General features: G+C 42.2%; 1 protein-coding gene across 25 annotated transcripts in view; it reads right to left on the bottom strand.

The window, feature by feature from the left end:
* The window catches only part of ABLIM1 (actin binding LIM protein 1), a 353609-nt gene that overhangs the window by 165911 nt on the left and 173300 nt on the right, over nt 1-14398 (bottom strand). For all 25 annotated transcript variants that reach the window (XM_033181938.1, XM_033181921.1, XM_033181922.1 and 22 more), the window contains exon 2: nt 12468-12602. In XM_033181938.1, the coding sequence (XP_033037829.1) occupies nt 12468-12602 (135 nt within the window). The remainder of the gene's footprint in view (nt 1-12467; nt 12603-14398) is intronic.

Raw genomic sequence — 14398 nt, 5'->3', positions numbered from 1 at the left:
ACTTATCTATATTTAGATAAGTTTAGATACACAAATACTTACCATTGGGTTACAATTGCCTACAAAATTCAGTCCAGTAACATGCTATACAGCTTCACAGCCTAGGAGTAATAGGCTATACCATATGGCCTAGCTGTGCGGTAGGCTATACCAGCTAGGTTTGTGGAGGTACACTCTGTGATGTTCACACACAATAGAATGACCTAATGATGTGTCTTTTAGAACATATCCCCATTGTTGAGTGACATAAGATGTACTTACTTAAAAAGCTGGTTGAAAATGCTAGACCCCAATCACTGGAGGTGAGAGGTCAGGAATGTGAATCATTAATCAGTGTCTGGGTCACTCTGGGTTAGGTTCTTCTTGGTCCACACTTTATGAACTCTGTACTAAACAGTTTTAGAAGTTTAACCCTTCTCCAATTAGCTTTTAAACTGTATACATAGTATTTCCTGATACATGAAATCTACTGAAGTTCTCCCTACTTCTCACTAAAGGTTCTGCTACTTGTGATGTGAATAAGGAGAAACCTAGGGTTTTAGTTAGTTTTAGTTCTGCAGGCATAGCAGAAAGGCTGTCACTGGTTCTGAGGTACACTATAAATACTTTCTTCTGGAAGGGAAGTGAGATCCACCCTGTGCCTTGCCCAGGCTTTTCATGGCGGATAGTGTGACATTGGGGACATACAGGGAAAGGACGAAGAAGACACTTTAAAGGTACTCCCAAATGCCACTTCCATCACAGAGAAAGGCTACTCCAAGTCCTTCTGCATGGGTTTAATATGGACAGAAAATTTTTAAGGTGCTTATTTCATTTGGTCTTTGTTGATCTTATCAGGGAACCCTCCTTTTGTCCTCTATCTCCCACTTGGTCTAGAACACCTCTCTAGACACCATCAAAACCCCTTCTCAGATTAAATGGAAGAAAACCATGGCCAAAATAGAGTCAACTCTTACATCACACTTTTCAAATTACAATACAAACTTCAGTAATTCAATCTAAATGAGTGGCAGACCAATCTCACCATAATAGTTCAACTGTCTGACTATATTTATGTAAGTGCAGTTTTTCTACTTGTCAATAGATGTCATGACTATAATATGGTAAAGTTGACTCTGAAGACTACATTGAAAATGACCTCATCACTTCAGATGCAAATTCAAGCATGCCATCAGGATGGGCGTTTCTTGGAATTTCCCAATTTCACTCAGATACCACCTTCACTATTATTTACCATAGTTTTTATCTACCTTTCATTAATTTTTTTAAAAAATCAGTTTACCTTTAATAAATATAACTATTTAAAAAGGCAAATATATACCACTGTCATAAGTCAATAGCCAGTTATCATTTCCTCTACATATAATCTGTAAAAATAAATATTAAGCCAGGCGCGGTGGCTCACATCTGTAATCCCAGCACTTTGGGAGGCCGAGGCAGGTGGATCACAAGGTCAGGAGATCGAGACCATCCTGGCTAACATGGTGAAACCCCGTCTCTACTAAAAATACAAAAAATTAGCTGGGCATGGCGGCGTGCACCTGTAGTCCCAGCTACTTGGGAGGCTGAGGCAGAAGAATGGCGTGAACCCAGGAGGCGGAGCTTGCAGTGAGCTGAGATTGTGCCACTGCACTCCAGCCTGGGTGACAGAGCGAGACTCCATCTCAAAAAAAATAAAACAAATAAATAAAAATAAATAAATAAATATTAAATAGTATAATTAAATTTGAGCTTTGATACCATTGTCTGATAAAATCCCTGGGCCTGAAAGCTGTTCTATCTTTGTTATAAAGATATTCTGCTTCATGAAATTAGAAGGATGAAAAAAGGATTAAAGAGAGAATACTTTCTCACTGTGTAAAAAATGCTGAGAACCACACAAAAAAATTCTTCCTTCTGATACTTAACAAAAATATTAACTGAAACCAAGTCTTAGTGACCTGGATTTAATAATTTATTAATTTGTAAATAATTTAATAATTTGTAAATAACTATTTATAAATAGTACAGGTGGCATCTCTTATCTGAAATGCCTGAGACCAGAAGTACTTCAAACTTTGGATTTTTTTCAGATTTTGGAATATCTGCATTATATACTTCCTGGCTAAGCATCCTTGACTCAAATATCCGACATCCAAAACGCTTCCATGAGGACTTCCTTTGGGTGTTCTGTTAGCCCTCAAAAAGTGTTAGAGTTTTGGAGCACTTCAGATTTGAAATTTTTGGATTGGGGATATTCAACCCATATATCACTCAATGATAAACATTTCAATCATACAAGTCGATAAATATTATTGAGTGCCTACTATAAGTTAGACTTTTTTCCTAAGAATTGCTAATACAAACTCCTTGCCCCACTGGTGCCTACATTCTTGTCAGAGGATACAGGCAATAAACAAATAAACCATACATAAATTATATAATATATAAATACATATATATGTGCACACACATACACAGATATATACACATAGACATATCAGATGGAGTCAAGGATGACCTCATTGATGTGACATTTGAGAAGAGACCCAAAGGAGGTATGGGAAGGCACCAGGCACACATATCCAAGTGAAGAGCTTATCAAGGCAAACAAATAGTAAGTGCAAAGGTCCTGAGGTTATTTGGTACTTGGTTTGTTTAAGAACGAACAGGAAGGATAGCAGAATTCAGCAGAGTGAACCAGGAAGAAAATGGTAGAGATGAGCTCAGAGAGTAACAGTGGGGAAGGGATTTGAAGGTCAAATTGAGGTCTGTGGATTTCATTCCAAAAGATGAGAAGTTCTTGGGAAAGGTGACAGGATCTGACCTTTTTTAAGGATCATCTTGGCTGCTGCATTGAAAATAAACTGAGGGAGAAGTGGATGGGACTGCAGGTAAAGGCAGATGCAGAGAGACTTGCTAAAATTCTTAATCCAGGCAAGTGGTAATGGTGGCTTGGACCAGGGTGGTTATATTTGAGATAATGATAAATGGTCAGATTTTGTACATACTATGAAGATGGGGCAATCAGGACTTGTTGATGGATTATTTGTGGCACATGAGAGAAAAAGACAAGTTAAGAATGACTCCAAGGCTCTTAACCTGAGCAAGTAGAAGGAAAGTCTTGATATCTGCTGAAATTAGAAGACTGGAGAAGAAGGTTGGGGTGGGTGTGGGGGTAGTAATCAGAGAGTTTGGTTTGAGTTGTCTACTGGGAATGCTGAGAAGGCTGTTGAAGATACTAGTCTGGACTGCAGAGGAGAAGTACAGACTTGGGAATTGTCAGGGAACAGATGGTGCTTAAACCATGAGACTGGATGAGGTCACTAGAAAGTAGACAGGGAGAAGAGGTCTGCGCACAGGGCACTCAATGGTTTCAGGGCCAGGAGATAAGAAGAACCAGCAGTATGAGCAGTGAAATGCTTATTTTAAAAATGATTGATGAAAATTTCAATTTTCTTCCTTCTTCTATAGTACAAACTCTCTCATAACCTTGGTTGTACTAATCATTTTCTTAGATAATTTGTTCTTCCTTGATAAGGCTGGGTGGACTTCAACATACCTTTCCTCAAGAAATAAGCATTCATAGACATGAGCTTAGAGTTGTCAAGAACTGTAAAGAATCTGAGATTTTACCCTACTTGCAACCTAACAAGTTCACCTGCTCCAGTATAATGGATACTGGCAGAAGACATGAAACTCCTGGATCAGAAACAAAAGACTATTACAGCACAGCGGGCAGCATGACTTTTGTATTTGTTACTGGTTTCTCCATCCTCCCCAAATCCCTTGGGGCAACATTAGTAGGCTAGCTGGATGCTGCACTTTCAGTGGGTTTGTATAAGAGCTGAGGAACCCTGAGCTTAGGAAGCTCCACTCTTGTGTAATGAGTTGCAAGAAAACCTGCCCAATAATTCCTCCAGAGGCTGACATTATCTTTATTGTATTAGACAGCAAACAAATCTGCCCTTGACTCTGGAGGGAAAGTCTATTTCTTTTCTTTTTTTTTTTTTTTGAGGCGGAGTCTTGCTCTGTCGCCCAGGCTGGAGTGCAGTGGCCGGATCTCAGCTCACTGCAAGCTCCGCCTCCCGGGTTCCCGCCATTCTCCTGCCTCAGCCTCCCAAGTAGCTGGGACTACAGGCGCCCGCCACCTCGCCTGGCTAGTGTTTTGTATTTTTAGTAGAGACGGGGTTTCACTGTGTTCGCCAGGATAGTCTCGATCTCCTGACCTTGTGATCCGCCCGTCTCGGCCTCCCAAAGTGCTGGGATTACAGGCTTGAGCCACCACGCCCAGCCGGGAAAGACTATTTCTATCTTCCAGGGCTGTTTGTTGTACAAACATCCTTGAAAAGATAATTCAGAACAAAAAGTTATCAGCACCTCAGCTCACAAGAGACTTGTGGATAATTATCTCCCAAGAAGAGTCAAAATCAGTAAGCAGTGTATTTTGGAAAGATTACGAGACCTTACCCTGTTCCAGTCTGGAATTCGAAACCTAAATGTTTTAAAAGCTAAATTATATTTATTTGACAAGACAACACGTCAACATGGCAACAAATTCAAAAGATAAAATACTCAGGATCAACCTTTACTGAACAAAGACAGTATGAAAGTGGGTTCCCACTTTCTTTTTTTTTTTTTTTTTTTTTTTGAGACGGAGTCTCGCTCTGCCGCCCAGGCTGGAGTGCAGTGGCCGGATCTCAGCTCACTGCAAGCTCCGCCTCCCGGGTTTAGGCCATTCTCCTGCCTCAGCCTCCCGAGTAGCTGGGACTACAGGCGCCCGCCACGTCGCCCGGCTAGTTTTTTGTATTTTTTTTTTAGTAGAGACGGGGTTTCACCGTGTTAGCCAGGATGGTCTCGATCTCCTGACCTCGTGATCCGCCCGTCTCGGCCTCCCAAAGTGCTGGGATTACAGGCTTGAGCCACCGCGCCCGGCCGGTTCCCACTTTCAATAAGAAGGGAGCACATTTATATTACACTTATGTTTCTCTCATTTTGGTTAACCTGCTTTATAATCAGTTTGTGAATGACTAAGATTCTCTAGATAGGTAATAAAAGGCTGAGTTCTGCTTCTGGAGAATGCAAGAAACTACTTCTATTTTTCTCGCATTTTATCAGTTTTCTAGTTGTGCCCCCAAATAACCCATACCCAGTCTGCCCCTGTGAGCCCAGATGAGAAAGTTAAGGGTCTAAACCAGAGTGAAACTAAGCAGCAGCAACCGTTTAACCAAGAACTGCCTGAGCATACGTTTCCTTACCTGCGGTATGTGCCGGGAAGGCTTGTAGCTCAGTCATCTGTCATAGATGCCTTTACTTGCACTCTTTCTTTTCAGAAGATAATGTTACTGTCTAGTAACCATTTGAAGACATACATTATAGTACAGCAATTGATAAATCTTTGTGACTAGCTATGCCATTAAAAACATTTACCAGGCTGGGTGCGGTGGCCCATGCCTGTAATCCCAGCCCTTTGGGAGGCCGAGGTAGGTAGATCACCTGAGGTCAGGAGTTCAAGACCAGCCTGGCCAACATGGTGAAACCCCATCTCTACTAAAAATACAAAACTTAGCTGGGCATGATGGCGAGTTCCTGTAATCCCAGGTACTACAAAGGCTGAGGCAGGGGAATCATTTGAACCTGGGAGGTGGAGGTTACAGTGAGCCAAAATTGTAACACTGCACTCCAGCCTGGGCAACAGAGTGAGACTCTGTCTCAAAACAAAACAAAACTAAACTAAACATTTACGAATAACCAAGTTCCAAATAAACATATGGCTATTGTTCATTCATTCATTCACTCACCTTATGAGTACCTGCCATGTCAGGCATTGTTGTAGGCACTGGGTTTACAGTGAACAAAACAGACAAAAATCTCTGCCCTCAAAGAGCTTACTGTCCAGCAGGGGGTGAAGATAAATTAATACAATGTATTAAATGATATAAAATAAAAAAGATAAGGCAGGGACATGTGATACAGGGAGTTGTTGAAATATTATATATGGAACAGCCCAGGAAAGGATCACTGAAAACAGACAATTTGGCTGAACAATCTTCTTGATTCTCTGGGCAGTCTCCTTGGTCCTTGGTCTTTTCTAAATGGTCTAGAACTTTCTGGCAAAAAAAAAAAAAAAAAAAAAAGAAAAATAGATCTTGGTCCTTACCCTCAAAAATGCTCATGATAAACAACAATAATTATAGATCAAAATAATGAACAAAATATATACGTATACTTAAAACGAACTATAATTCACATTTAAAGGGACACTTAGAAATGCCAGACAGTGCTAATTTGTCCTTTGTTAGAAGCAATTCCCCCAGAGAAGAATCTGCACAAATACCAACACATTCAAATCCAAATAGAGATGAATGCTTCTCTTTTGTTTTCAGGTTTCTTATTCTCTAATACAGCGTAAAATACAACCATGATACAGACAAAGTAAAACATTAAAAACCTATCACTGGAACGACATGACAGAATGAACAGATCACATTAAAACAACTCCTTTAAGTTAGTGGGATGAAGGCTGTCATGCACAAGGATGCAAAACACAGCGATTGAACACTGAAGATAGAATAGCTCCACTCAGAACCCTGCAGCCACGTTCTACTCCCACTGGTTTATTACAAGAAATACCATAAGCTTTTGGGATCTCCTTTTCATTTAATTACAGAATCCATCCATCAATTAAACCACTTTCTTCATCTCATTACCAGCCCCGTACATTTTCTGAGGTGACAAATGGTAATTAGGTTCTCCTTCCTCCAGTTGCTGGCATTTAGTATTCAGTTCCTGCCTTTTGCTCTTTCCCAGGGAAATTTCACACACAATTATATAGCTTCAGTCATTATCCACACGCCAAAGGCTTCCAAATTCTTCTTCCCAACATAGACCACTATCTCAGAGCCCTACTGGACTCTGGAGGTACCATGTTACTCAACCTCAATATACCCCAAACTGAACTCATCTTTCTCCAGCACTGCCCTGCAAGGTGCTTCTGTATTTCCTTAGTTGGTGGCAACTCCATCTATCTACCCAGGCAGCTCAGCTGGACACATGGCTCCCTCTTCACTCCTCCCATTCCGTCAGTCATCAAATTCTATCGACCCTAACTTTGTCTCTTAAATCTTCTATTTTCTATCACACCTGCTACTACCTTACACTATTTCCACCTGTGGCTCTCCTCAGCTCCATTCTATCTCCCCTGTGGCCCTCACGGCCTGCATGCTATGTGTCTCTCCATCACAGGACTTCTTACTTGGTCTCATAAATGTTGCTTACTTATATGTCTCTTTTAATACCCCAAGAGTTCTTTGACAACCTGGTATGTTGTCTCTATTATTAGCACTTAGCACAATGTCCTGCATGGAGTATGTGTTCAATTAACATTTAGTAAATGGGCTTGGTGTGGTGGCACGTGCCTGTAATCCCAGCTACTCAGGATCACTTGAGCTCAGGAGTTTGAGACCAGCCTGGGCAACACAGTGAGATCCCCCCAACTCAAAACAACCACAAAATAAAACAAGTAGTAAATGGATGAGTAACTCATGAACCATCAGATCCCACAACGTCAGGCATTTTAGAAAGTGAGATGAGTTCACCAACACAATTTCTGCTCACCAATCCCTACCTTGTCACAGCTAAACCTGTGAAGTCACTGGGTCTGAAACTGACCTAAGTTTGTGCTATCAACTCTAACTCCTCCATCGCAACCCTTTCTCACCCTCAAATTTGTTTAGCTCTTGTGTAAAATGTTCAGTGTCCCCTTTCTCCCTTTTTTCAAAACCTATTTTTGGCAAAAAGAGTTCATCCTTGGTTTTCATTCCCAAAGGCATTTTACATCGTTGGCCTTTCTTTCTAGGGGAAATCAACCTCTGCCCCCCACTCAAGAAATAGAAGGCTTTGTCTACAAGGTATATGTGTGAAGGAGAGGCAGGTGGGAGGGAGGGAAGGGAATTCCAGGGAGAAAGCTTAGCTGGACTCAAGGTCACAGTCAGAACTGGAATGTGTCTCCTGTGCACTCAGCCAGGTCTTGACCAAAAACCCGGGCTTGTTTTGGCACATGCTCCCCACCCCAAAATCCTCTGTCCTGGGACATCAGCTCAGTACCTGAACATCGCAACTCTAGGTGAAACAGGAAGAAAACGAAACTGTTGTTTTAGGACTTGGCTGCAATTGGGTCACTTGGGCTAGGAGGAATACAGCATTCCTCAGGGAAAAGACTGCTATTTCTGCTGGGATTTATAAGAAGTAAAGATGCCAAGGAAATTTAGTGTCCTGATCCAATTAGGATGGAGACAGAAGGGTCTTTGGAGAGAGAAGGGTCTTTGGAGAGAGAGCAAGCCCTGTCAAGATGGTGCAGACGAGGTTTGGAATAAGTCTGAAAAATGGCCCTGGCTTGCACTTTCTGATCCATTTTCCCATAAACCTAAAACTGCTCTAGAACGAAAGAAAGAAATGAAAGAAGGAAATGAAAGAATGAAAGAAAAGAAGGAAAGGAAAGGAAGGGAAGGGAAGGGAAGGAAGGAAAAGGAAAGGAATAGAATGGAATGAAAAGGGAAGAAAAGGAAAGGAAGAAAGAAAAGAAAAACAAAAAGAAAAGAAAAGAAAAGAAAAGGCTCTTGCTAATGAGAAATGTCTCATGTCAGAGATGGCCTGAGAATACGAGGGCAGTTGGTGCCTATTCTGTGCTGTGACCTCCCACCATTAGCCCAGACCTTAATTAAGTCTGCTGCTGAAAAGAGCTGCCTTGGGGTAGTGGTACTGTGGAAGAGGAGAGAGAGGAAAAATGTGTGGGATGAAGCAATGAAAAAGGCACAGCACTCACAGGAGGAGACCAAGACTTTGATACTGGCAAGAATTTGGAGTGAGGGAACCACAGGAATGCATACCTCGAGGAATCTTTAGAACTGTGCTGTCCAGTACAGTAGCCAATAACCACATGTGGCTACTGACCATTTGAAATGTGTCTAGTCCAGGCCGGGCGCAGTGGCTCATACCCGTAATCCCTGCACTTTGGGAGGCCAAGGTGGGCGGATCACCTGAGGTCAGGAGTTCAAGACCAGCCTGGTCAACATGGTAAAACCCTGTGTCTACAAATAATACAGAAAAAAATTAACTGGGTGTGGTGTCACAATCCTGTAACCCCAGCTACTCAGGACGCTGAGGTAGGAGAATCGCTTGAACCCCAAAGGTGGAGGCTGCAGTGAGCCAAGATCACTCCATTGCACTCCAGCCCTGGTGACAAGAGTGAAACTCCATCTCAAAAAAAACTAAAAAAAAAAAAAAGAATGTGCGGCCAGGTGCAGCGGCTGATGCCTGTAATCCCAGGGCTTTGGGAGGCTGAGGCAGGCAGATCACAAGGTCAAGAGATAGAGACCATCCTGGCCAACATAGTGCAAACTTGTCTCTACTAAAACAAAAAACAAAAATTAGCTGGGTGTGGAGGCGCACACCTGTAGTCCCAGCTACTCAGGAGGCTGAGGCAGGAGAATCCCTTGAACACGGGAGGCGGAGGCTGCAGTGAGCTGAGATCACGCCATTGCACTCCAGCCTGGAAACAGAGTGAGACTCTGTATCAAACAAATAAAACAAAGCAAAGCAAAAAAACAAAAAGAAATGTGTCTAGTCTAAATTGAGATGTGTTAAGGTAGTATTAAAAAAAAAGAATGTCAAGTATCTCAATACTTTTTATATTACTTATTGAAATGATAATATTTTGGATAGGGTTAAATAAAACATATTAATGAAAACTAACTACACCTTTCCCTTTCAACCTTTTCAATATGGCTATTAGAATATTTAGAATTATACAAGTGGCTTGCATTTTTTAAAATTTATTTATTTTTTAAGTTTTGGGGTGCATGTGCAGGAAATGCAGGTTTGTCACACAGGGAAACGTGTGCCAGCTTACATGATATTTCTGCCTGAAGCACTTCACCCTTGCAAGACGCCTCACATTTATGACAGTGATGACAGTGCTGCTCTAGAATCTCGGGAAAAGTCACGGACTCCCTACAGTATAAGGCACGGGGAACCTAAACCACTTTCTCCAGATATTAAAGAAAAGGATGATTCCAGAACGTTGGGACACAAGATAGTAGCCATTGCCAGATTAAGTGTGAGGAAAATATAAATGTATAAGGATAGATGATTGACTCATTTATTTTAGTAACATTTTGTTAAATTGAAAAATAATTCCTACAAATAGCAAGTATTCTTAAAATGGAATTTAATTTAAACAAAAACTCGACTTTTCAAGAACACATTTATAGCATGAAACAAGATATATGATACAACTTTCCAAGATGAGGAATTAACATTTGGTCCTTAGAATTAAACTAAAGGAGGAAAAAAAGCAAGGGAGCTTTCACCCCACAGGGGATAAATGAATGTCTATTCTAACACCTCGATGTGTTGAACAGTGAGTGCCCAGATCTGAGTCTACTACTCCATGCTTTCAAGTAGAAATATAAAATATAGAGAGAGCTGGGCATGGCGGCTCACACCTGTAATCCCAGCACTTTGGGATGCTGAGGCAGGAGAATCCCTTGAGATTAGGAGTCCAAGACCAGCCTGGCCAACATGATGAAACCCCATCTCTACTAAAAAACAAAACAAAACAAAAGAAAAAACCACAAAAATTAGCTGGGCATGGTGGCAGGTGCCTGTAATCCCAGCTACTTGGGAGGCTAAGCCAGGAGAATTGCTTGAACCCAAGAGGCAGAGGTTGCAGTGAGCTGAGATCATACCACTGCACTCTAGCCTGGCAACAGAGTGAGACTCCATCTCAAATAAATAAATAAATAATAAAATAGAATAAATAAAATAAAATATATACATGACTGCAGTCATTTATAGATTGTATTTATTTCACACCAAATCTATCCTTTGAGTCATGTCGCAATAAATTTATGAGAAAAAATAAAAATACAATGCTGACTCCAAGTTAGCTAAACTGGATATAACCAGAAAACATTTCTTCTCTGACATACCCCCTAAGAAGCTCTGATTGGGGGTCTATATTAATATACACTTATCTGGTATGTGGAATCTGCAAACTTCAGACCTGGGATGATGTAAGTTTCATATGGTCTAGTCTCTTTATTTTACAGATAAGGACACTGAGCCACAGAGAGACAAGTAACTTCTCCGCAATCAGCTGCTTAATGGCAAGGCAGGACTCAAGCCACACCACGTGACAGCACAGCACCCTGGGAGTGACCTTGATATTTCCTCATGGCCAACTTGGGTTGGGTGAAAACTGGGGTTTATCATACTTACTCACAGGGGTTTTCAGGAGGATTAAATAATCCCTCTCTGAGATGTGAACACGGCATTTGTAACGCACGTCATGCATTGAGCATTGAGCTCATTTGAGGCAGTTGAGCTCATACCCTCCCCTCTTTCCACCTTCTTGCCCTAGCTACACATGCTAGCATTCTTTCTCCTGAAAACTTTACCTTCAGTGTAAGGAACAGCTGTGGACTCCAGGAAAGCACTCCCTCCTCCTTTATTCGTGCATTTCGTGGTCACTAGGAAGACTGGAATCTGCCTGAGAGCCCCCCTGGCCGTGGATGGATGGCTTAGGATGACAATGCTGAGTCTTTGTGACGTAAGACACTCAAAACAAAACACAGTTTCCAGAAATGAAAGTGCTTACCACAGGCAGGGCATAGAAATGAGGGTGCTTACCCCAGGCAGGGTACAGAGTAAATTTACAGAGTGCTGTCCGAGTCTCCTCTGCCTTCCTTCTCTGACATCCTTGAACCCCATCTTGAGCTACCCGGATATGCCCTCAGCCCAAGTAACCTATTTATCAAACAAACACACAAAACCATTCTTCTTCCTTTTCTTCCCCAGTTGGCCACGCCCTGGCTCTGAAATAACAGGTTGGCGTATTTCATACAAAGATGCCAATCTTTGTAAACCCCAAAAGGTAGGCTTGTTAATGGAAATCAACACCAAACTGGTAGCTTCTTGGATGGGAGGTCTTTTTCTGCTTGGAAGTCTCCCGAGTGTTCTTGCTTAATTCTCACTTCTCAATACACACACACACACACACACACACACACACACACAGAGGAGCCAGTGACTTGGCATCCAATCTTGCAAGTTTTCCAGGCCTCCTATAACTAATGGATATTGGGACAAGCTACTTTGTAGTAGGAGTTCCTCATTTCAGAGAAAAAGAAAAAGAAGGCAAAAACCACAGAAGTGTATTTTTACTGCTCTTTCTCAGTGTTAGTCCCTTCTTCCAGGAGAAGGGACCTCAGTGAGCACCCAAAGGCCCATGAACCACTGGTTTTAGCAGGACTCGTTCTCGCCCTAGAGTCTAACTGAATCCCAAACTGGCAGTAAATGATGTCAGGGCTTCTCAGGGCATTCACTTATCATCCAGTGACCCGATGTGGAGTTAAGGGGATGGGCTGGACCCAACGCGAGCCCTGACCATGGCATGCCACTGAGCCACGAAGCTGGAGGCACCATACCTTTGCAGGTGAAACACTTGATGTGGAAATGTTTGGTCTGGACCCGAAGCACTTCACCCTTGCAAGGCTCCCCACATTTATGGCAGTGAATGACAGGCTTCTCTGATGGGTGGTGAGGGTCCTGAGGGTGTGCCACTGAAAGAAAATCAACAAAAGATCCAGGTGAGTAGAGACCACTCCTGCGAAAGGGGTCATCATGGTATCTCTGTAATGTTGGTGTCAAATGAATCACAGAGATTGATTCGACAGGGTGAACGGAGCAGCCCCTCCAAGCCATAATCCTGGAGACACAAAGACCCATGAGACAGTCGTGGCTTTAACAGTCCAGGGGAGAAAACACCAGGCATGTTCCTCAATGGAGCCTGCTGTCTTCTCCCTTCCTCCCAAACTTCTCTGGGATGACATCATTGAACTATTGAATATACAATCTTGCTTAGTTCAATATTTTGTAAGGTGGATTTGTAATATGTCTTTATATTGATTTAGAAGGCACCTTCAGCAGGAGTTCACTGTGGACTGTAAGTCCTTGAAGATGGGGACCATTTCTTAAATTTATCCTTTTTGTCTCACCAGTTGTGTTTCTCCCTCCTTCTCCCAGCTTCTTGGGACATAGCAGAATGTTCAGGCACCAAAGGTGCTCAGTACATGTTTCTTTACTCATTAATTCGTGTGTGCTGGACAGTTTCTAGCCTGCTTTACCAGAGGGTCATTCCTGATCATAAATGGCAACTCATCCAATCTGTTGCGGGCCTATGATGAGCCTCCCATTATGTGTATAGTGTCTGATACACACACTGCAGGCAGTAAATTTTAAAAAATAAACTAGGAACAACATGGATCTCTCTGAACCTCAGTTTCCTTTCCCATAAAACAAAGAGGATTGGCCCAGGGGATTTATAGGGTCTTTTCAGACCCTAACATCACGTGATGGGGCTTACAAGGATACTAAGAGAATACTAAAAGAATACTCGTAGTTTCCAGAGTGTGGCCTTCAGAGACTAGAAGTTACTGTGACTGCCCAGCGCTGGGACTGGGATGTACAGCCTCCCCTTTACAAAGGCCTGGAGATAAGGCAGTGAGGGGACACTTGTGGCTTTGAGCTCACCAAGAGTTTTCATTTAACTTGCAGTTTCTCCAGCTAGAGAATGCAGATAGGCAGTGTTTGCTACCAAATTCCCTTTTTGATGTGGAGCCTCAGAAGCAGGAACATCATGGTGATATATAAAAACATACTCCTTAAGGAATGACATGAGCAAGAATGACATGAGCAAGGAATAACATGGGACAAGAACATTGAACCTAAAATTAATCAACCAACACAAAGATGATTTTTCTCTCCAAAGGTAAAACCAGGTTGAGCAGGGGGTAGATGTGGGCAGATATTGCTGAAACTCAGTTTAGAAAACACCTTACAACAAGGAACTCGCTGTATACCACAATATAATAGTTCACTGTTTCTCTCAGACCTCAGCAGTGTTCTCATTTTGCCTGGCAAGAGTTTGAACAAGATAGTCCAAATAATCCATTACAGGCTCACTTCTGAGAAACAAGGTTCTTCTTGTGAGATTCTGACTAGGAGCAGGTGTAGTTTCAGGTGGAACACCTGATCTGTGTTCTCTGCAATGGACACTGGGAATGGCCACAAAGATACCAAGGTTGCAATTCACCTGCAATTCCATATCTACCCCCTGGGATCTCTCTTGAAAACCTGTATTTACAACATAACTCAGTTATTATCTAAAGGAATTAAGGAGGGACATGCTCTCAAGATCTCTAAACAATGACTGACTTTTAAAGAGATGCATATCAAGGCCAAAAAACCTATCCCTTGCACATTTTTTAAAAAAAGTTTCCTTGGCTGGGCGTGGTGGCTCACACCTGTAATCCCAGCGCTTTGGGAGGCCCAGGTGGGCGGATTACCTGAGGTCAGG

The sequence above is a fragment of the Trachypithecus francoisi genome, unplaced genomic scaffold, assembly GCF_009764315.1.
Source record: "Trachypithecus francoisi isolate TF-2019V2 unplaced genomic scaffold, Tfra_2.0 Contig01579, whole genome shotgun sequence".
Lineage (NCBI taxonomy): Eukaryota > Metazoa > Chordata > Mammalia > Primates > Cercopithecidae > Trachypithecus > Trachypithecus francoisi.
The sequence above is the reverse complement of the archived record's forward strand: the minus strand, read 5'-3'. Positions and strand labels throughout refer to the sequence as shown.